This window comes from Coenobita brevimanus, chromosome 43 (assembly GCF_032717465.1).
Source record: "Coenobita brevimanus isolate Jiangsu-jjx chromosome 43, ASM3271746v2, whole genome shotgun sequence".
NCBI lineage: Eukaryota > Metazoa > Arthropoda > Malacostraca > Decapoda > Coenobitidae > Coenobita > Coenobita brevimanus.
In genome coordinates this window covers 33,025,658-33,046,789 of record NC_136996.1, presented here as the reverse complement: position 1 = coordinate 33,046,789, position 21,132 = coordinate 33,025,658, and the positions used below count along the sequence as shown (strand labels likewise).

The following is a 21,132-nucleotide window of genomic DNA, read 5'->3' as shown; positions in this document are numbered from 1 at the left end:
GGGATGGTCAAGACGGAGCAAAGGTGCAGCGGGGCAGGGCATCAGGGCAAAAGGGGGCAAGGATGGGGCAGACCCTCACCACCAACCACCTTCAGGGCCCCTTCTGGATGCTGGGGGTTGGGTGGCTCGTCAGCGCCTTCGTCTGCGTCATGGAAATCATCACAAAACTCTGCTGGGCTCGAGGAAGGCAGGACTGATGCATGGATGCGTGGTCCTTAGTCTGGCTGCTAGAATTTCTCAGAGTTGAACAAAAATTTTATCACATGAACAAATCTGGGGGGAACATACTGTAGACTGACTGCGTGGATTTTTCTCAGCTGAACGTGGATTTCTCTCAGTTTATCTGGATTTAAGTAAAGAGGCAGAGTTCTTGAGGTGCTTATCCACCGTGCTCATCTCAACTTGGGCCTGTGAGCCTGTGACTCAAACGCCTAAAAACAAAGGGGTATAATCTAAAAGACATTTATTTTGCATTATATTTATCATAAATACAGTACACAAGACTAGAATTTACTCTACAGTGCGATAAAAAAAAAAAAAAACTACATAGAGGTACACTGCAAAATACTTGTACTGTACATATGCACATTACAAAACACACATGCTCTTACATACACGACCAACTCCCTGTCTCTGTCTGTCTCTCTGTCTGTCTGTCTGTCTCTCTCTCTCTCTCTCTCACACACACACACATACAAACACACACTACCCCCCCCCCACTCTTCACCAGCTCTTGTCCCTCATCCAAACCAGCTCGTAACAACAAGACCGCCGCCTGCCATTAACCATAAAGGTGGTTCGCTTGATGGGGTTCGCTTCGCTGGTCCAGAGTCGAAACCCGAAGCACTCAAGTTGCTGGAAGTGTCGCCAGAGGGCCACCTGGTTCGGGGTCATCTCTGTTGAAACGTGGGGAATTGAGGGTTAGGAGTGATGATGATGATGATGATGGTGATGATGATGGATGGGGGTTGGTGGGAGTTTGCCAGGGAGTGATAATGATGATGATGAGAAGTGGGGGTTGGTGGGAGTGGTCGGGGATGCTGCTGATGATGATCGTGCTGTGTGTGTGTGTGTGTGTGTGTGTGTGTGTGTGTGTGTCCAAAGTCCAGTTTCATGCATATGTACTGGTGTATTATAAGGTTCCTGCTTTTACCACTGGTTTTATAGCATTAAGTATTAAAGTATTAGACGGCACGCTTGTGGACGACGTTAGTATGCATGCTTAACCAAAACTTTTCAGGGCTAGACATGTATTTTTCTTTTTCTTTTGATTACTAATACAAAACTGAGGCATCCGGTTATTGATCGATAGATAGATAGATTTACCTTTCGGTACAAGTGTCAACACTGGGGATCCTTGTCGGTGAAGGCCAAGCAAGAAAGGATACATGAGAGCAAAGAGACACCGACTTATACATGGGGCAATTAAATAGTTGTCACACTGGGTTCAGTTACAGACGCAACAAGGAGGCACAACACTACACAGGGAAAACTGAATAACATTTATCACCAAATTTACTCCGTACCATTTTCTTTAAAGTATGATGCGTCTCGTTCTCTGTGGACTAGTAGGGAAAACAAAAACACCTCAAGATATCTCAGCTAAATACACTGTTCCTGTATGGACACGTACAGTCAAAGAAACAACTCTCTTCCTACCTCTGTCTGAAGAAAATTGACAACCAGAGGAATACAGTGAATCCCCTGTCTCTACTAGTGCGTGTTTCAGATGGTTCGATTATTCCGCCATGTATTTGTTAGACTGTGGGAAGATATTTGTGATTCTGTCTGTACAACTCCTGTTATATTCATTATTTGCCTTCTGCTACTGATGCTCATCGTCCACTTATCCCTTCTCTGAGTTCTCCATCACTGAAGGCCCCAGCAGCTCGGTATCCCGTACTTACCCTACCCATCTTATTCACGTAATATTGACGGATACACCTTTGCTCATGGCGTGATGGCGAATTCTTGTCTTGCCTATACTAACTCTGCTTCACCAGTCTTCATCACCTCCCACCGTCTTCCCAACTGGGCCAGCAGTGCCCAGTGTGAACTGCCTACTTTTAACTCTGCCCTTGACTTCCTTCTCTCTCAAAAACTCTCAGGCTTAATCATCAGCGATTCCCAAACAGTCCTCGTCCCTCTTCTCCGGCATTCGCCTGGGGTATCTCCGCCGACGAGCCCTATAAATTCTATAAAGCCTCCATGGCTGACTCATTATCCCATCAGATCTTTAATTGCTCCACTATTTCCCACTGTAGACCCCCAGGCTTTGTTGTTTTCTGTTTGTTTGCCTATTTTCTTACCAATCCTGATGATATTCTCTCAGCCTCTACCCCCAATTCCTTATGTTCTGATCCTTTTGATAATTGGACGTTATTAGCATTACTACAGCAACTACTACTACTGCTACTACTACTACTACTACTACTAACAACAAACATTTGGATACGCATTAATATGTTATAAATGTTTTTGTGTTGTACAGTATTTGTTCACTACTTTTAAATTTTTCAGTGTCATGTTTCCTCACCGTGTTGGCAGCTGACATCTGAACAATAATCTTAGCACCACGTATGTTTCAGTGTATTCCTTTGCTCTCATGTATCCATTCCTGCTTGACCTTCAGCTACGGCGTTTCCCCGAGTGCTGGAGCAGGTACTACATGATAAATAAAAAATCTGAATAAAAAGAGTAATTTTCTTTACACTTGATGACGAGGGAAAAATAATGTACAGATGTGACGGGCGGAAGGAATACTGCGTTTCAGTAAAATTAATGGAAATGGGAAGGTTTATATCGAAAGTTTGTGGAAATACGAGTATAATACTGTGTCTGAGGGAGTAAATGGCTGAGGCTCAGAGCAAGAGGGTGAACGAGAATGAGTGTCAGAGCATGTGACAGAGTGTAAATTAGAGTGTAAGGCAGTGTGAGATAATGTAAGAATGATTCAGCGAGTAAATGAAAGAGAAAGGGTAAGAATGATTGAGACTGGGAGAGAAAGAAAGAGTAAGAGAGAATGTGATTAAAGAGTGAGAGTGAATTAGATAGGATGTACTAGAATGTGTTAGAGTGACCAACGGGTGATATGAGATGTGAGAGAGTGAATTAGAGTGTAAGAGAGGGAGAGGGAGACTAAGTATGGGTGAGAGTGAGAAACTTTATATAAGACCAGTGCACACTCTCTCTCTCTCTCTCTCTCTCTCTCTCTCTCTCTCTCTCAAAACTCACCTCCTCTCCTGGGATGCACCTCCATGCCAATTTGCTTAACATTCTTGAGCAGGTTGGGGTTGGTGCTGAAGACATCGCTAAGGAAGTTGATCTCATAGCCTTCAATGTCCACTTTTAAGTAATCTATGGTGGAGTTGAGGTGGCCCAGTTGCTTTAGTATATTGACGTATCTCTCTACCTGTGGAGGGAAGAGGAAGGTGATCTAGTTTTATACCTTTTCACTGCTTAAAGATTTGATTTGTTTTTTAAGTTCATTTCGTAGTCTTCAGTGCCAGTCTTTATATAATCCTTTGTGGAGGCGAGATTGTAATGATAGTAATAATAATAATATGAGGTTTTTTGACCAAGAAAATTAGACAGTATTTCCATAGTATAACATAATGTCTTGGTTTATAATCTGGGGTAAACATTTCGTTGTTATCGTATATCAGTGGTTTCCAACCTGTGGGGCGCACCCCCCCTAGGGGGGCACGAAGGGCTGCCTGGGGGGGGGGCGAAGGTTTGATAAAGAGGGTAATTATATTTGAAAACTATGAATTATGATGGAATTCAGTCATTTCTAAATATGGAGAAAATATTTCAGATATGAATAAGAAATCTAGTTATCTGAATATATAAACAATTTCAAGGATTAAGAATCTATGATATTTATTGACATGTGCCAACTACAGTATATCAGTAAAATACAGTATTTGAGGAAAGGGGGGCGCAGGGAACGTGTCATTCAGTGAGGGGGAGTGGGGAAATTAGAAAAGGCTGGAAACCACTGCCGTATATCAAGGTAAAAGCATTAAAAGTCACACCAGATGACCTTTAAAGAGCCGTACCATAGCTAATGACTAATTCTGTAGAGTTAAGATGGCCCAGTGTGTGTGTGTGTGTGTGTGTGTGTGTGTGTGTGTGTGTGTGTGTGTGTGTGTGTGTTGATTAAGTATTTTGTATTATTCTTACCGTTGCTATTTCATTTTTTTTTTTTTTTTTAAATAACAGAACGGAGGAAGGAAAAACAAATGGAGAAAAAAAAAAATAATCCATACACCAGATTACTGGTGTCCTCTGTTCATAAAATATCTGTAAGAATTAGACTTGAACAGTTGTAGGTTGAAATTTGGAGGAAAACAACTCTGGGGAAGCGAGTTCCAGAGAGATGCAGTTCGGGGAATGAAAGAATTCTGATAGGCAGAAGTTCTGCAATGTGGTTGAGTGACATTCCAGTCATGAGCGCTACCAGATGCCCGTGTAGCACGAGGGAAGGCATGGAGAGGTGGCACCATGGACGCAACTTCGTCTGAGCATTTGCCAAAAAAATATCTGTAAAATAATGCAAGGGAGGCAACATTCCTTCTTACTTGCTGGGTAGGTTGTTTATATGTAATGGCAGGGTTGTTAATGATTCTAACAGCTTTATTCTGAATTTTGTCTAGTTGTCTTAATGCAACCTCTCCACAACCATTCCACAAGGGTGAGCAATATTCAAGCTGAGAGCGCACATGACTCTTATAAATTATAGCTAACTGCTCATCGGCGAAGAAGTTACGGACTCTGTACAATAATCCAAGTTTCTTTGAGGCGGTTTTAGCAAGTGATCTGACATGAGAGGTCCAGCTGAGGGCACTGTTAAGTGAGACACCAAGAATTTCAATACTTTTGGAGATGGGAATATTAGTAGCATTGAAGGTAATGTACGAATCTGGCAATATCTGTCTATTAGTAAACTGTATATATTTAGTTTTACTAGCATTAAAAGAGACAAGGTTGTTTTGTCCCCATTCACTGATTGTAGATAGATCTTGATTTATGGAGGTGGCTGTATTGAGTTGAGAGGTAGAGATATTAGACTTTGTAAATGGATGTCTGAGTGTGAATGAACTATGTAGTGTTGAGTCATCTGCATATGAGTGAATGGGATTATGAGTGACAGATAAGAGATCATTAATATGTTAAAAGACCACTCTAACAGTGTTCAGAAAGTCTCCAAAGCAAAATAAAATGGCTATGCAGAATCTATCATCAGTCAGAAGTAGTCGAGAAATAATTTAGTGATAGTTAAGTAGATTCAAAAGGCGCCTAAATCAATCTCTGAAACACGTACTGAAATGACCGTAAACGCAAGCCGAGTCCTGCAGGCCAGTGACTCCGTGGCTGTGTGGGCGTGAGCAGGTGAGGTGAACCCGATAAGACCCCGGGTTCCATTCAAGGGGTTTGATATCTCTTGCCGGTCAGACTGGTGAACTCAGCTTGTTTCTCTCTAGTCCCTCTTCACAATTAGGGACCTGGATATAAACAACCACTGTGATTCCTATTTAAAGGAAGATGGTGACTTTGAAAATATCGATTGTTTTTCCATATCGAACCTCGCACCGTTGATAGGCTTTACAATTATCTTCTGAGAGGCCTTGGAGATTTCGTAAAACATCTGCTTTACCGATTTATTCTCCAGTTTGCACCTCTCTAATCAATATTAAAAGTAACACGATAAAGGTGACATGCAAGGAAGTTTTAAAATGTAACAGAGAAATTAAATCGCCGAGGAGGATTTGTTACGATGCCTCCTATCAGAATACGGACCTTGTTAAGTATCTTGTGAAATATCTACGATGGTTATATTCTTGGCTGAAATGTGGATCTGCTGTGTTAGGAAGAATTGGGGGTATAAGTCTGGTAAGTAATGTAAACTTCTATTGTTTACACACACACACACACACACACACACACACACACACACACACACACAAATATAGTTATACACAAAGTTAGAGTGATGGCTAACTGTTTGATTGATAGATAGATAGATAGACTGATTGACAGAGAGAGATAGAGACAGTAGATAGCTAGGTAGCTAGGTAGATAGATAGACAGATGAATAAACATACATACATTCACACATACATACTAATGTATTTTTATACTACCATGTACAGTACAGTCACGGACAAGAGTATCATTCCACTTTTCCGCCGAGTAATCATGAAAAACTTACACAGTATTCTGAAATGCTTGTTTGACAATGAAGATCGCATTAGTGTATTTCAGAAGTCTGTGTTCACTGTCTATTTATCTTGATGAAGTGGATCGTTACTTGTCCGCAACTCTACAGTCAGGGGCAAAAGTTGGTCTATTCTTCCACTGCGTCTACTTCACATTTAGGGCTTGTCTCTTATTTTCCCTCCTGACGCATCATGTCAAAGAGAATTAAGTACTGTAAGAGGAAAATATTAAGCTTCTCTCTCTCTCCTCTTATTGGCCAAAAGAGGAAAGTAACAGGTTGAAGAAGTGAAATATTAGGCAAACCTTTGTCCTCGATTATATTTGTATATTTCCACATCTGTTATTTGTATATTTCTGTGCATATCTATACCTACATGCATTTCATATATTTGATTTGATTTGATATTTGATTTAAGCGCTTGTGTATCTGACGTATATTAAAGACTTGGGAGGGAATTTTGTGATGTTGATGTGACTGTGCTGGAAATTTTAGGGGAGGTACCTAAGGATGGTCTGGCCTTGTGGAGTGAATGAAGGGGGAAAGACTGACTAGGAGTGTGTATGTGAGATGAAGGAGAGGGAGACGAAGGCTGAGGTGGAGGGAAGAGGTGCAGAGATATCAGAATGAGAGCGGTGTGGCAGAATAAGACGTTTACTTTTTTTTTTTTTTTTTTTTTTACGTGTCCGACTCTGGGCAAAGACTTCAGGGCCTATTTCTCGGGGGCAGTGGCCTATCCCAAGGCCCAGTAGTCCTCCTACACCTCCACATGTCACCACTTCGGCGCTAACACCCACCGTCCATATTGAATACATGCTAGGGCTGTCTCATACAGGCCTGGTGCATTGATATTAGCGGAGGTATTTTTACGACATGTCGGCGGGTCATCTGGTAGATCAGGAAAGTCTGCTTTTAGGAGATTCAAATCATTAAACTGTTCCCTGCCCCAGCCGGGATTCGATCCTGGGTCCATTAGGACTGCAGGCCGCCTCTATACCGATTCAGCCAACGCCTCCCCAATACTACCACTTAACACTTTCCCACAGCAGTTCTTCCTGAGTAGCACCGCATTCTAGCGTTAATGTCTAAAGCTCAACCCTCAAGATGACGAGATGACAATTTTGCACCTAGCCAAAGTGAACAGAGTATAGGATGTACGAAAAGATCTGTCTGGGAGCAGGAAAAGTAAACTACAGAACAGGAAAAAGAATAAACTCGCACATCGGAACTTAGAATATAAACAGAATACCTGTGGATTTACCTTTAGCTTCCGCGCGTGTGGATCTGAAACATTGGAGAGACCCAGGTTGTGGAACGTGAGCCTTGGGGAACGCTGGTGGTTCTTGAGGCCAATGGTGGGGTCGAAGGAGTGCACCTGTGAGAGAATTAGAGGTAAAGGGAGAGATAGGTAGGATGAGAGAGAGAGAGTTACAGAGGTAGTGGAAGAGGGTACGATTAGAAGAGATGAGCTGAAAGAGCAGGAGAGAAAAAAAGCGAGAGAGGAGAGATGAAATAAGTTGAAAAGGAAAAAAAAAAAGAACAGAGAAGCTGCCAAGGAATGAGAAATAGTGTGAGTGTTTGTGAGAACAAGGAGTCCAGTGTTATCTCTGTCTATTCTGTGTTATTTATTCATTTCCCTCTCCCACTGCCACACCTACGCCCAGACCAGCAGACTGAACCGTCCTTGCAACACACAAGATACCGCCAGTTGAGTTTACGGATCACCTCGTATTTCTACCAAACTTTCATATATATATATATTTTTTTCCCCAAATCTCTCCTCCCTTTGCAAAATTGAACTCACCTCGCACAAGAACTTATTATCCATCTCATCGTCGAAGGTAAAATCCCTGTCGATGCCGAAGGAGTAGACCAGACAGTTGCCGAAGACGAAGTTGATCTTGTTATTCATACACACCCACTTGGCGCCCTCCAGATGGGGTGGGTGGGTCTTCCTCTGGCCGCCCACCAGCACCTATAAGTTATTCACTTTAACCTGGTGGAGATTTTTCGTCCACTTGTAGATATTCCTCGTAGCTCAGTGAGAGAAGACAGTACTACGGCTCAGCATCCTTTCCATATCACTGCTTCGTGACTATGACTGTATTAGACTGTTTATCTATTGCTATGTCTCGGCATCCAAGATGAAGAGATGGTAATTCAAAGCCTAGTTAGAGTGAAGAGAGTATGGAAACGTTGAACTATCATCCAAGTACTATGAAGAAAGAAACAGTGAACAATGATTTTTGAAACCCAGTATTGCGGTCTGAGGAATCCAACAAACTTTTCAGAATATTGTGCTGAATGTCATAATTTTGTTAGACTAAAGAAGAGGACTGGTATTACTGGGTAAATTATTACTGTCCCCGACAGCACAGTATTTAGGAAGTCAGTGAGAAGATACTTGACCTGTACTTAGGTCATACAAATAATAATGAAATAAAATGCTAAGTAGATGGTTCATGTAGTGTTCTATGTTTTACCTTGCTCTTCTATACCCTGCCATGTCCTGTCCTACCCTACCTCACCCTGCACTACATTACTTACGTTATGCTACCTTACTCAGTCCTGCCCTAGCTTAGTTTACGGTACCTCACCTTACCCTACCCTATCCAACCCTACCCTGCCCCACCCTACCCAACCCTACCCTACTCTACCCTACCCTACAGCACTGCACCCTTCCCTATCCAACCTTTTGCTAGCCTATCCTACCTTTCTCTTTCTGAACCTCTTCTTCGCAATACTCACGGCTCTATCGCAGGTAAGGGGCGTGTTGTAAATATACCTGTAGAAATCCTCAACGTCTTCCAGCTCCGTCACGTGACACCTCCTCGCTCCTACACACACCGAGGGAAAAAGAATAGGTCAAAGGGAAAACAGTTACTCTCCCTTGCCTTAAGTGTTGGGATAAAGTAGCCTATCCCCGGATCCCTACGTCCCTGGTGGGCAAAAAAAAAAGGAATGTATGATGGTTGGTTGGTTGGATGGATGGATGGATAATTGGATGGATGGATGGATGAATGATGGATGGATGGATGATAGATGGATGGATGGATGGATGGTTGGATGATGGATGTATGGGTTGATGGAAAGTACTTATATCACGTCTACCTAACTTGGAGAAAATTTTCGTCCCTTTGTACATTTCTCCCCGAAGCTTAATGGTAGAATAAGATAATACTATAGCCGTACGTACCTCCTTTTCAGAGCACTTCTTCATGACTAGCACTATAATGTAGTGTTAATATATTGCCTTAGCTCAACATTCAAGATAGAGACAGGCCAGTTGTACGCCTAGTCAAAGTAAACAGTAAGGGTGAAACTCTCTCTCCATACTATATCACCAAACAGTCAAAAAATAAATAAATAAATAAAACACTGCCACCCTTTCTTTTACACATAAGCACACTCTTTAGCACTGTATCACAACCACCCCTAAAAAAACAAAAACGCATCCATATAATCACACTCTATCACCATATCACCAAACCGTAAAAGAAATCGTCTAGCATCTAAACAAACTGCTCCATTTCTAACACCAGTACCATCTAAGCACAGTGTTTCCAACCATATCACGAAAGTTAGAAAATCATGTCACGAAAGAATCCAAAAACATCTAACATAAAAACACTGTGTCCATTCTTCCATCCATCCATCCTTCAATCCTTCAGTGTCGTATCAGAAGCATAGGGGCCTGTATCAAAGCTACTCAGTCCCAAGATTTAAGACAAAGGTGACCAAATTCATTTACCCTTGAGTGGCTTCATATGAGCAATAAGTCCCAGCCACTCCTTGGATATAAACCCTCAGATACACACGCGGGTCCATTTGTCAATACATTTAAATACAGGGTGGTCCATAAATAACGCTGTCCTTCATCTCTATCAGGCGATTCCTTTTGTGCTGTTGGGAGGGTTCCATATCAACCTTGCATCATTTATTCATTAGCTACTCCCACTGCCACTCCCACGCCGATATCAGCAGACTGGGCCATCTTAGCAACACATACGATACCGCCAGGCGAGTTGTAAGTGGAGCGCTATTTCCAGACCACCCTGCTTAGCCCTAGCTCCACTTACTCCAGTCTTCGTCATCTCGAGGTGGCTTAAAATCGAAGAATCCACCTGTATCCACAAAACTAGACTCCTCACGCCCCTCTCCACCATCCATAGGGCCTCCTTCACCGCCATCTGTTGCGTGGAATTCTTTGGCGATCACAACCCTCCCCTGTGGCTCCTCTGAAGGGACTCTGGTGCTACGATCGTGTTTGTAGTAGTGGAGCAAACTGGAAGAGTAAGTGAATGTGCTTCAGACGGATAGACAGAGAGTTACCGACAAAAATGAGACAGAAAGCAAGAGGGATGAATGAAGCGTGGAATGGGGAGAAGGGAGAGAAAGGAAGAGACAAAGAGAGAGAGACACACTGTACTGAGAGAGAGAGAGAGAGAGAGAGAGAGAGAGAGAGAGAGAGAGAGAGAGAGAGAGAGAGAGTATAGGTGAATGTGTTATGACTGTAAACAGTGTTGGAGACGGGAAAAATCTGGATGGGACAAGTGTTCAGGTGTTTCGATTTACCTTAGAGAGAGAGAGAGAAAGAGAGAGAGAGAGAGAGAGAGAGAGAGAGAGAGAGAGAGAGAGCATGTGTCATGGCTTTAGGGGTGGTATAAACGGGAAATATCCGGGTGGGCAGGTGTTCTGGTGTTCAGCATGTGCCCTTCAGAACGAGCGAGCGAGCGAGCGAGCGAGAGAGAGAGAGAGAGAGAGAGAGAGAGAGAGAGAACTATTCAAAACTTTAATAAGCCACTAATCTCTCTGGGATAATTTTGGAACACTTATAAATTTTAGGTGTGATCAGCCTGCCTCGCCATTAATACGGAAAGATCATTTGTCTTCTAATCTCATCACATTCTTTTAAAAAATTAATTCTTTTTTCACACCTTGGCGATCTCAGTTTTCACGATACCGTCTATTATTAGCAGAAGGGAAACAGTGAAGGTAGTGATGGTTAGGTGGTTAGGGAATTGGTGGGCTATCTGAATGGACGCAAGTTCGATCCAAGGCTGGGCTAGGGACCATTGGATGATGTGAATTTCGTTAAAACTGGCTTTACTAATCTTCCGCAAGAGCCACGGACATGACCTTAAAGAATACCACCACTAAAACCACCACACTAGTCCTGTATGAGACAACCGCACACACAAGAGAAGATTAAGCTGCCCCTGCATCACAAATAATAATAATAATAGTAGTAGTAATAGTGGTAGCTGTAGTATTAGTAGCAGAAGTATTAGCAGTAATAATAAAAATAATAATAGGTGTACCAGCAGCAGCAGCAGTAGTAGTAGCAGTAGTGGTAGTGGTAGTTGTAGTAGTAGTAGTAATAGTAGTAGTAGTAGTAATAATTATTATTATCACTGCATGATGGTATTGTGATCCCTACCCTGACGTATGGAAGCGAGGCGTGGACCTTGCAAGAGGGGAACAAGTCAAGAGTGAGAGCAGTGGAAATGAGTTACTTGAAAGGAGCATGTGGAGTGACGTTGAGGGACAGGTTGACGAATGAAGAAGTGAAGGAACGTTGTGGGGTAGATGTGGATGTGGTTGAAAAGATTAGGAGAAGTACACTGAGGTGGTTTGGACATGTGGAGAGAATGGAGAATGAAAGACTGACTAAGAGGGTGTATGTAGGTGAGGTGGAGGGAGGGAGAGGGAGAGGTAGACCGAGGATGAGGTGGAGGGATGGAGTTGAGAGGTATATGAGGGAGGGGGGGGGTGAGTTGGGGGGAGGGGAGTCAAATGGTGGGTGACAGAGTGACTTGGAGGCGTTTTGTCTGCGGCCACCCTTTGCGGGATTAGGGCGTCGGGCTATAGATAGATAGATAGATTATTATTTTTATTATTATTATTATTATTATTATTATTATTATTATAAACAAATCAATTAATAAAACAACACGTACACAAATCAGCAAATAAATTAATTACCAGCAAAAGCTCAGGAACGAAGGAAGATGCAATGTAAGAACCACGCATCATAAAAACAACTTACCAGAGAAGGAGAAAGAGTATGAGAACAACGGGGATTTTTTTCGGGTAAGAAGTCCTCATTTCTCTATCTGGAATGAAAATAATGAGGGTTGAGGTTTATATATATATATATATATATATTATCAGGGTTACATGGTGAGATCAGAAAGCAGGTGTGTGTGTGTGTGTGTGTGTGTGTGTGTGTGTGTGAGGGAGAGAGGTGGTGGGGGGAGAAATGGGAGAGAACATTCCTCCTTTCTGTCGTTTTCTTAGACGCTGGTTAGATCTTAGTAGAATTAGCTTACTTTGCCAACAGACAGCCTCGTCGTGGCCGATATGCCTCCTGTTATCTGTACTTCCTGTGTCTTCCATTGTATCACCAAAATACAAGAAGAAACTGAGTGATAACATGAGGAATAATTCGCAAAGGAAGAAATGCTACGGACTCTCCACCGCCACATAGGGTACAGGGTAGTCCATAAATAACGCTCCTTTTCCACTCCTCTGGGCGAATTCTCGTGGGTTACTGGGACGGCTCAGTAGCGTTATCAATGTTACTTTAGGGAGAGGCGGTGGCAAAATCGGTAGAAAGGTACTCTGCTTTCCCAGTTGAAGCGAATTCGAATCCCGGCTGGGGCAGGGAACGGTTTAGGGATCTGAATTTCGTGAAAGCATAGTTTACTGATCTGCCAGAAGACCCGCCAACAAGTAAAAATGTATCCATCAATACTATTGCACCAGGCCTGTATGAGACAGCCCTAGCACGTACTCATTATGGACGGTGGGTGTTAGCGCTGTAAAAATAAAAATATATAAAAACGTGGACGTGTGCAGCAAAGAGGCAATTGCTGGGTCTCAAGGAACGGGATATGACGTATACGCCCAAAGTCGGACACATAAAAAAAAAAAAACATGCATTTCCTGATCCCACTGCTAAACCCACGCCCATACCAGCAGAATGAGCTGTCTCCACAACACACAGGGCACCATCAGGCGAGTTTGTCGATGTTTATGTGGCTCACCCTGTACGACGCTAAATCCGGCCCCTTAGATGCACCTGCCTTCAAATTTGCATACTCCACAAGTGAGAGTTTGCTAATCAATTCCACCTGGCATAAATATCACCCTGGCAGATATTTATGGCCTACGTCAATTTACTTCAGTCCCTGTAATACTCCAATACCCCAATGCTCTTTGAAGGCCATGTGGACAGGATGGAGAATGGGAGAATGACTAGTTATTTCACCTTAACTTGGTCCAGAATATTTTTTCCCATTTACATTCTCCCCTGTGGCGGGGGGGACACAACCTGGCCGCACTATGGGGTGGTACTACTACTCTGCGGCCAGGTTGTGTTAGGAAGAATACTGCCACCGTATTCCCTGCGTGTCGTAAAAGGCGACTAAAAGGGGCGGGGTGAGGGGACTAGGGACCCCCTCCTCTGTTTTGTAGTTCCTAAAAAGAGACAGGCCAGAGAAAGGGATGGGGGATGGAGTTATCCCCGTACCCTGAAGATTGGGTCTATGAATGTGCGTGGATGTAGTACGATTGAGGCTAAAAGGGAGGAGATTGGGAGAATGTTTGTGAGAAGAAAGTTGGATGTGTTAGCTTTGAGTGAAACGAAGATGAAAGGGAAGGGGGAATCTATGTTTGGAAGTGTGAATGGAAGATTGTCAGGTGTTGATAGAGGAAGGGCAAGAGAAGGTGTGGCCTTGTTAGTGAGTCCGAAAGTTCAGCAATGTGTGATTGAATGGAAGGAGGTGTCATCGAGACTGATGTGGGTGAAAGCGAAATTTGAACGTGAGTTGTGGGTGTTTGTGAGTGCATATGGGCCTGGTAGTGAAAGGATGAACAAGAGAGGGAGTCTTTCTGGAATGATGTTGATGAGTGTCTGCAGAGTTTTGAAGCGAATGTGAATGTGGTAATGATGGGAGATCTGAATGCTAGAGTGGGAAATGTAGCAGTTGAAGGTGTAGTTGGTATGCATGGTGTGCCTGGAAGAAATGAAAATGGGGAACGAATGATAGCGATGTGTGTTGAGCGAGAGATGGTGATTGGGAATACGCTGTTTGAGAAGAAAGATATTTATAAGTATACATGGGTGAGACAGGAGGGTGGAAGGGTTGTTGATAGAGCCTTGATGGACTATGTGGTTGTGTCTAGGAATGTAATAGGAAGATTGTTGGATGTGAGAGTTCTGAGAGGGGAGGGTGGAGGTATGTCTGACCACTACCTGGTGGAGGGAAAGTTAAGAGTAGGTAAGAGATGGATGAGAGCTAGGAGGGTTAGGTGTGGCAGGGAGGTTTTGAAAGTGAGTGAGTTGGATAAAAGAGAGAAAAAGATAGAGTATCAGGAGAAATTGAAAGATGAGTGGAACGCAGTGAAAGATCGGGAAAATGGCAGCGTGGAGGAGGAATGGCAGTTGTTTAAGAGTGCTGTGGTGGGGCATGCAGAAGAGGTGTGTGGTGTGAGACGTGCGGGTGGTGGTGTAAGAAAAGGAAGTGAATGGTGGTGCGAGGAAGTAAGTATGGCTGTGGCTGAGAAGAGACGTGCATATGAAGTGTGGCTGCAGAGGAAGGATGAGATGTCATATGAAAGGTATAAGGAGAAGAGGAATAGAGCGAGAAGGGCTGTGCGTGATGCTAAAGTGGCAGCAGATGAGAGGTGGGGTAGGCGGCTGACAGAGAATTTTCAGCAGAATAAGAAAATGTTTTGGAAGGAGGTGAAAAGGGTGCGAAAGGGAGAGTCTGGGAAGGAAGAACGAGTAAAAGCAGAGGATGGAAGGATGTTAATTGAGATGGATGCAGTAAGGAAGAGATGGGCAGAGTATTTTGAAAGATTGTTAAATGTAGAGGAGGAAAGGGTGGCTGAGATTGTGGCGGATGGAAGGGTGCAAGGAATAAATGTGTTGGGAGAGTTGAATGATTCTTTGATCACGAAGGAAGAAGTGGAGAAGGCAGTAAAGGAGATGAAAACAGGGAAAGCTGCAGGTATGGATGGGTGTGCTGTGGAATGCCTGAAGGGTGGTGGAGTGACTATTGTTGACTGGTTAGTAAGATTGTTGAATGTGTGCTTTGAGAAAGGTATGGTGCCAATTGACTGGGCAAGTGCTTGTGTGGTCCCGTTGTATAAAGGCAAGGGTGATAAGTATGATTGTACTAGCTTTAGGGGTATAAGTCTGTTGAGTGTTGTAGGTAAGGTGTATGGTAGAGTGTTAATTATGAGAGTTAGAGAGGGTACAGAGGGAGTGATTAGTGATGAGCAGTGTGGCTTTAGGAGAGGGAGGGGATGCGTTGATCAGGTGTTTGCTGTGAGACAAGTGTGTGAAAAGTATTTAGCGAAAGGCAAGGATGTGTTTTGGGCATTTATGGATTTAGAGAAAGCGTATGATAGAATTGATAGGGAGGCTTTGTGGACTGTTTTAAGATTGTATGGACTTGATGGTAGGTTACTAAAAGGGGTGAAAAGTTTTTATGTAAATAGTAGAGCGTGTGTAAGAGTGGGAAATGCTGTGAGTGATTGGTTTCCTGTGAGAGTGGGGCTGCGACAGGGATGTGTGATGTCGCCTTGGTTGTTTAATATTTACATGGATGGTGTTGTAAGGGAGGTGAATGCAAGAGTTTTAGGTGGTCTGAGTCTGGTAAATGTTGATGGAGGAGAGTGGAATCTGAAGCAGCTGCTGTTTGCAGATGATACTGCACTGGTGACTGATTCAGAGGAGAGATTGAGACAGTTGGTAGAGGAGTTTGGAAGGGTGTGTGAAAGGAGGAAATTGAAAGTAAATGAGAATAAGAGTAAAGTGATGAAGTGTACGAGGTTGATAGATGGTAGGGGGATGAATATAGTTTTGAATGGTGAGTTGCTTGAGGAGGTAGATTGTTTTAAATATCTAGGGTCACATGTTGCTGTGGATGGAAGAATAGATGCAGAAGTGAAGTTTAGAATAAATGAAGTAGGAAAGATGCTGGGAGGAATGAAAAAAGTGTTTAAATGTCGTTCGCTTAGAATGGATGTAAAGAGAAGGCTGTATGAGGGTGTTGTGGTACCGACTGCATTATATGGGGCTGAAACATGGAATATGGGTGTAGCAGAGAGGAAAAGTTTGAATGTAATGGAGATGAGATGTCTGAGGAGTATGTGTGGAGTGACGCGTATGGATCGGGTGCGAAATGATGAAGTGCGAAGGAGAACTGGAGTTGTTCGGGAGATGGCTGGTAGAGTTGAGCAGAGGGTGTTGCAATGGTTTGGACATATGGAGAGAATGGATAATGAGCGATTGGTGAAAAAGATAACTAGATCTGATGTGAGAGGTGTAAGGCTGAGAGGAAGACCACGAATAGGATGGATGGACAGTGTGAAGAGAGCGCTGGATGCGAGAGGGATGTCTGTTGAGCAAGGAAGAGTGGCTGTGCGTGACAGAAATAAATGGAGAGAAATTGTGAATGAATAAGTGATGACGCAGCCCTGAGGGGATATTCTCCCGCATTTGGTCTGATCAGCTAGTCAGGTCAGGTGCGGGTAAGGGGATGGGTCTGTTATGATGTGGCAGGGGTAAACCAGTTCTGCTGTCGGGCCCTGCTGCGGATGTCACTGATTGCATTTGCCCAGTTGACCCTTGTGCGGTGTGGTGCGGTGAGGATCTGTCCGTTCTCCCCTTTGGGGCTAAGATGCAAATGAATGTGTTTGAATGGATGAGTAAATGGAGAGTGAGTCGTCCTGTCTCGGCTACCTCCCTTTCCTTGGGGGAAGCAGCCTAGGTATATAGATAGATAGACATTCTCTTTTACGTAGCTCTGAGGAAGAAAAATATTGCTTTGGCTCTGCATCATTTCATAACACTGCTTCATAACTAGGATTATTTTCTAGTGTTAATCTCCTGTTTGAGATAAAGAGGTGGCAATGTTAGGCCGAGTTAGGGTAAAAAGAGTACAGAAGAGTGGAAGGGGAGAAGAGGAGGGGGAGACTAAGAATGAGATGGAGGAATGAGGTGGAGAGATATATGAGAGAGGATGTGTGTGAGTTGGAGGGAGGGCAGTCAAATGGCAGAGGACAGGACGATGTGGATGCAATTTGTTTGTGGCCACCCCTTACACAGAGACACGCAGAAAGACAAACATAAGAAAATGAAAAGAGCCAGGGAGAAAAAGACAGACTTAAGACATACAGGGAGGCACATAGAGAGGAAGAGACAGGCACATTCAGAATGACATGCAGAAAGACAGACACGCAGGAAAACACACACACAAAAGGAAAGACACACACACACACACACACACACACACACACACACACACACACACACACAGAAAGACAGACACGCATAGAGGGAGACACACAGAGACAGATACACAAGGATGCACAGAGAGACACAGAGAGACAAAAACACACAGAAAGGGACATAGACACAGAGACACGTATAAAAGGATCTTCACAACCATACTTGACCTGCAGACAGAAGCAGACAGGATGACGTGCCACGCAGGCGAGAGCTGTACGGCAAGTGAGGGAAAGAGAGGGTCGGAGAGGTTGCGTGGCAGTGTACAAAAATATCAGAGTTGGCGAGATTCATAAAAAACGGCTCCGTTGATGCATTCACGAGGGGTGACTCAAGGAAAAGGATAACAGTCCTTGGTATCATTCACCCTTTCCTGATTTTAATCCCTAGCATTCTTTTTAAGTCAACTTCAGATGATTTTATTCACCCGAAAGTTGGCATGCATAGCTGAAATGTGTTTTGTCTGGCTATTATAATAATTTCTATCCCTGCTTCGTCCTGAGCGACATTATTTCACGTTGGGCTTGTACTGAATGGCAAATATAAGACTAAAAAAACATATTAATAACTTTACTATGATTCGATTACCTTTTTTTCTTCATAATGCATCTGTCTACCAGAGGACGATATAATTCCCCGCAACATCGAACTGGAAACGTTAAATGTTGCCTTGATAATTACTTTGGTGTGAATCGGGCTTTCACAGGTTGAATATATTCGTTTGGAGTTAGCAGGAATGAGGTAAGGAAAAGTGTGGCATCGTAGTGAAGTGGTTTTATATTATATATGTACAGCATATATCCATGATCAAAAATTCTCAGACAGTTCTCAGCCAATCTCTCTCTCTCTCTCTCTCTCTCTCTCTCTGTTATTAGACGCTCTAGTCCCGTAAGGAGTGGCCACAGACAAGTTGCCACTATGTCATCCTGTCCTGTGTCATTTGGCTACGCACCCTCCAGCTCACATCGTCAATCTCTCACAAAGTTCTACTCCATCATTTTATCTCATCCTTGATCTCCCCCTCTTCTTCCCCTCCGCCTCACTCTCACACACACTTCTAGTCAGTTAATGTGTTCTGCTTTCCGTATTTCTCATTCCTTACCGAGCGAGAGTATTTTTCCTTTATATACTCTTTTACTGTCTGCTTCATATTGAAAAAGAAAAAGAAAAAAAAAGTTCATGTAATACCCTCCATTGCCTCAGCCAGAAAAGTGTTGACAAAGAAACAACTATATCTTTCCAGTTGAGTCTGAAGAAAATTTACAACTGATAAAAGACTGAAAAACCCTATCTCTACCAGTGCTTGTTTCAGATGGTTCGATTTTGTCCGCAATATATTCGTCAGACTTTTAAGAACATGCTTATGTCTCCACCTGTACATGGCATAGTCTGGTTAAGTTCATCCTGTTTCTTCTACATTTTCTTCCTTGTTCGCCAAACGTCCTTTTTGTTCGCTAGTTTAGGTATAACTGTTTTTCTAATTTCATCCCATCTTTATGTAGTATGTTTTTCTGTTATATTTGTTCACCTCTCTCTCTCTCTCTCTCTCTCTCTCTCTCTCTCTCTCTCTCTCTCTCTCTCTCTTGTGGTCCGCATTTTCAAGGAAACAGATGGGGTAAGGTGCTGTAGTCATTTCACTTTTACCTGGCCCAGATTTGGGTCCTTTTGCAGCGTATTTCTCGTAGCTCAGTTCAGAGTATACGACTCTACATCCTTTCCGTGGCGCGTCTTCGTGACTAGCATCGTACTCTGTAGGGCTAAGCTCTTGTTACAGCTCTGCGTTTAAGATGGAGGGATGTCGAGTTTAGGCTATATTAGAACCAAAGGAGTCGGTTTCTGTGCATCTCAGTATGTATGTCTGTTAGCGAAAGATGTCAAAAATGCCTGGTTGGATCTGAATAAAAAATGGCACATGTATTGCTTGTGGGTGTGAGAAGAATTGATTCGATTTTGGTGCACATCGATCAAAGGTTAAGGTCACAGATGAAGGTCAGAGTTCAGGATGCGGAAAATATCTCATGAATCCCTGACCCGATCTCAGTAAAACTTGGCATATGCATTGAGTGTTGGGATGGGAAGAGGTGGGTAATTTTAGTGGTGATTAATCAAGGGTGAAGGTCACGGGGCAAGGTCAAAGTTCGGGGGTGGCGTCATTGTAATTCCGAAGCACCGTCTCGGATTGTTTCCTTCTCCTTACCACTTCCCAATCCCTACAGGCAAGCATATATCAAAGTCATTCCGCCTCTCTTACCTCGTACTCATTCCTGGATTCCTAGATGGTTCAGCGAGACGTAGTGAACAAAGGTACATATTATCACCCACAGATGAACAACAACAAGTACATCATTCCACCACGTCGCACTCAAGGGTCTATGTAACCAACAGGGAAACAGGGACAAAAGAAATGAGTGGATTTTATTACTGGACTGTACTTCCTTGTGAACCACGTCATCTGTTCACTGTAGCCTATTTTCGCCCGTGTTTCCTATCCACCGCCTTTCTCATATTACCTGGACAGTATAAAAAATAAAAAAAATAGTAAAAATAAAAAATAAACGCCCCACAAGTGAAGAAAATTTACAACTTGCGAAATGCAGTGAAAAAAATCATCTCTAGCAGTGCGTGTTTCAGATGGTTCGATTTTTCCGCTATGTATTCGTCAGACTTTGGAAAGAAGCTTGTGTCTCCGTCTGTATGTTAACCTATTACACCTTTTATGTTTACAGTATGGGCCTCTTCAGGCATCCATTCTCTCTCTCTCTCTCTCTGCTGAAGAAATTTGTCTGGAAAGGAGTGCCAGAGCTGCCCAGACTGTGAGAGGTGAATGGGGCCAATATTAACACTCAGTCTATTATATTACCTCTAAGTTGAATAAAATCGTCTGGCGTTAACTAGAACAGAATACTTGAGCTGTCGTCGGTTATGGAAGCTCCCTAAACACTTTTTCCTAGGAGATTTATTTTCCTTATTATACGTTACTATCGCTTAAACCATTCTACTATCGCCATACTGAACAGAAGGTACAAAATGACAGTAACCAAACGGATCCAAATGTAAATCGCTGAGGAAAAGGTGCTAGTGCCCAGGAGAGTGTTAATGGCACCGGTATTGACACTCTCAGGCTCCTAGGACTCAGCTAAACATAAGACTAGAGCTGTGCCAACCGCGAGGGAGTCAGGTTCCTTTGCCTGTGGGCGTGATGTCTCCTTGGCTGATAAACATGGTCGGGGTGCAAGCAACAACATAACACATTTTCTGGACCTGTTGACCTTAGAGGGTCGTGTGTGTGTGTGTGTGTGTGTGTGTGTGTGTGTGTGTGTGTGTGTGTGTGTGAATGCGAAAGTGTTCTCTGAGTGATTTGGGGAATATGTGAGTGTGATTGTACGAGTAAGTAAATAGGTGAATGTGAGTGAGTGTGAATGTAAGAGGTGAGTGTGAGTGTGAATGTAAGAGGTGAGTGTGAGTGAGTGTGAGGGAGTGACGATTACGAGCCAGTGAGTGTGTGTGTTTGAGTGAGTGTGAGTGTTTGAGTGTGTGTGTGTGTGTGTGTGTGTGTGTGTGTGTGTGGGTGTGGGTGTGGGTGTGGGTGGGTGTGGGTGTGAGTCGTAAA

At 43.3% G+C, this 21,132-nt stretch overlaps 1 protein-coding gene across 1 annotated transcript in view; it reads right to left on the bottom strand.

Moving 5' to 3' along the window:
• Positions 1 to 392: 392 nt before the first annotated feature.
• Positions 393 to 21,132, bottom strand: part of LOC145397884 (putative methyltransferase-like protein 24) — a 62,117-nt gene continuing 41,377 nt past the window's right edge. Inside the window, exons 3-8 of the mRNA XM_080270918.1 lie at positions 8,969 to 9,057; positions 8,025 to 8,195; positions 7,482 to 7,595; positions 3,235 to 3,412; positions 751 to 896; positions 393 to 431 (exon numbers count right to left, since the gene is read on the bottom strand). Coding sequence (XP_080127044.1) covers positions 393 to 431; positions 751 to 896; positions 3,235 to 3,412; positions 7,482 to 7,595; positions 8,025 to 8,195; positions 8,969 to 9,057 — 737 coding nt within the window. The remainder of the gene's footprint in view (positions 432 to 750; positions 897 to 3,234; positions 3,413 to 7,481; positions 7,596 to 8,024; positions 8,196 to 8,968; positions 9,058 to 21,132) is intronic.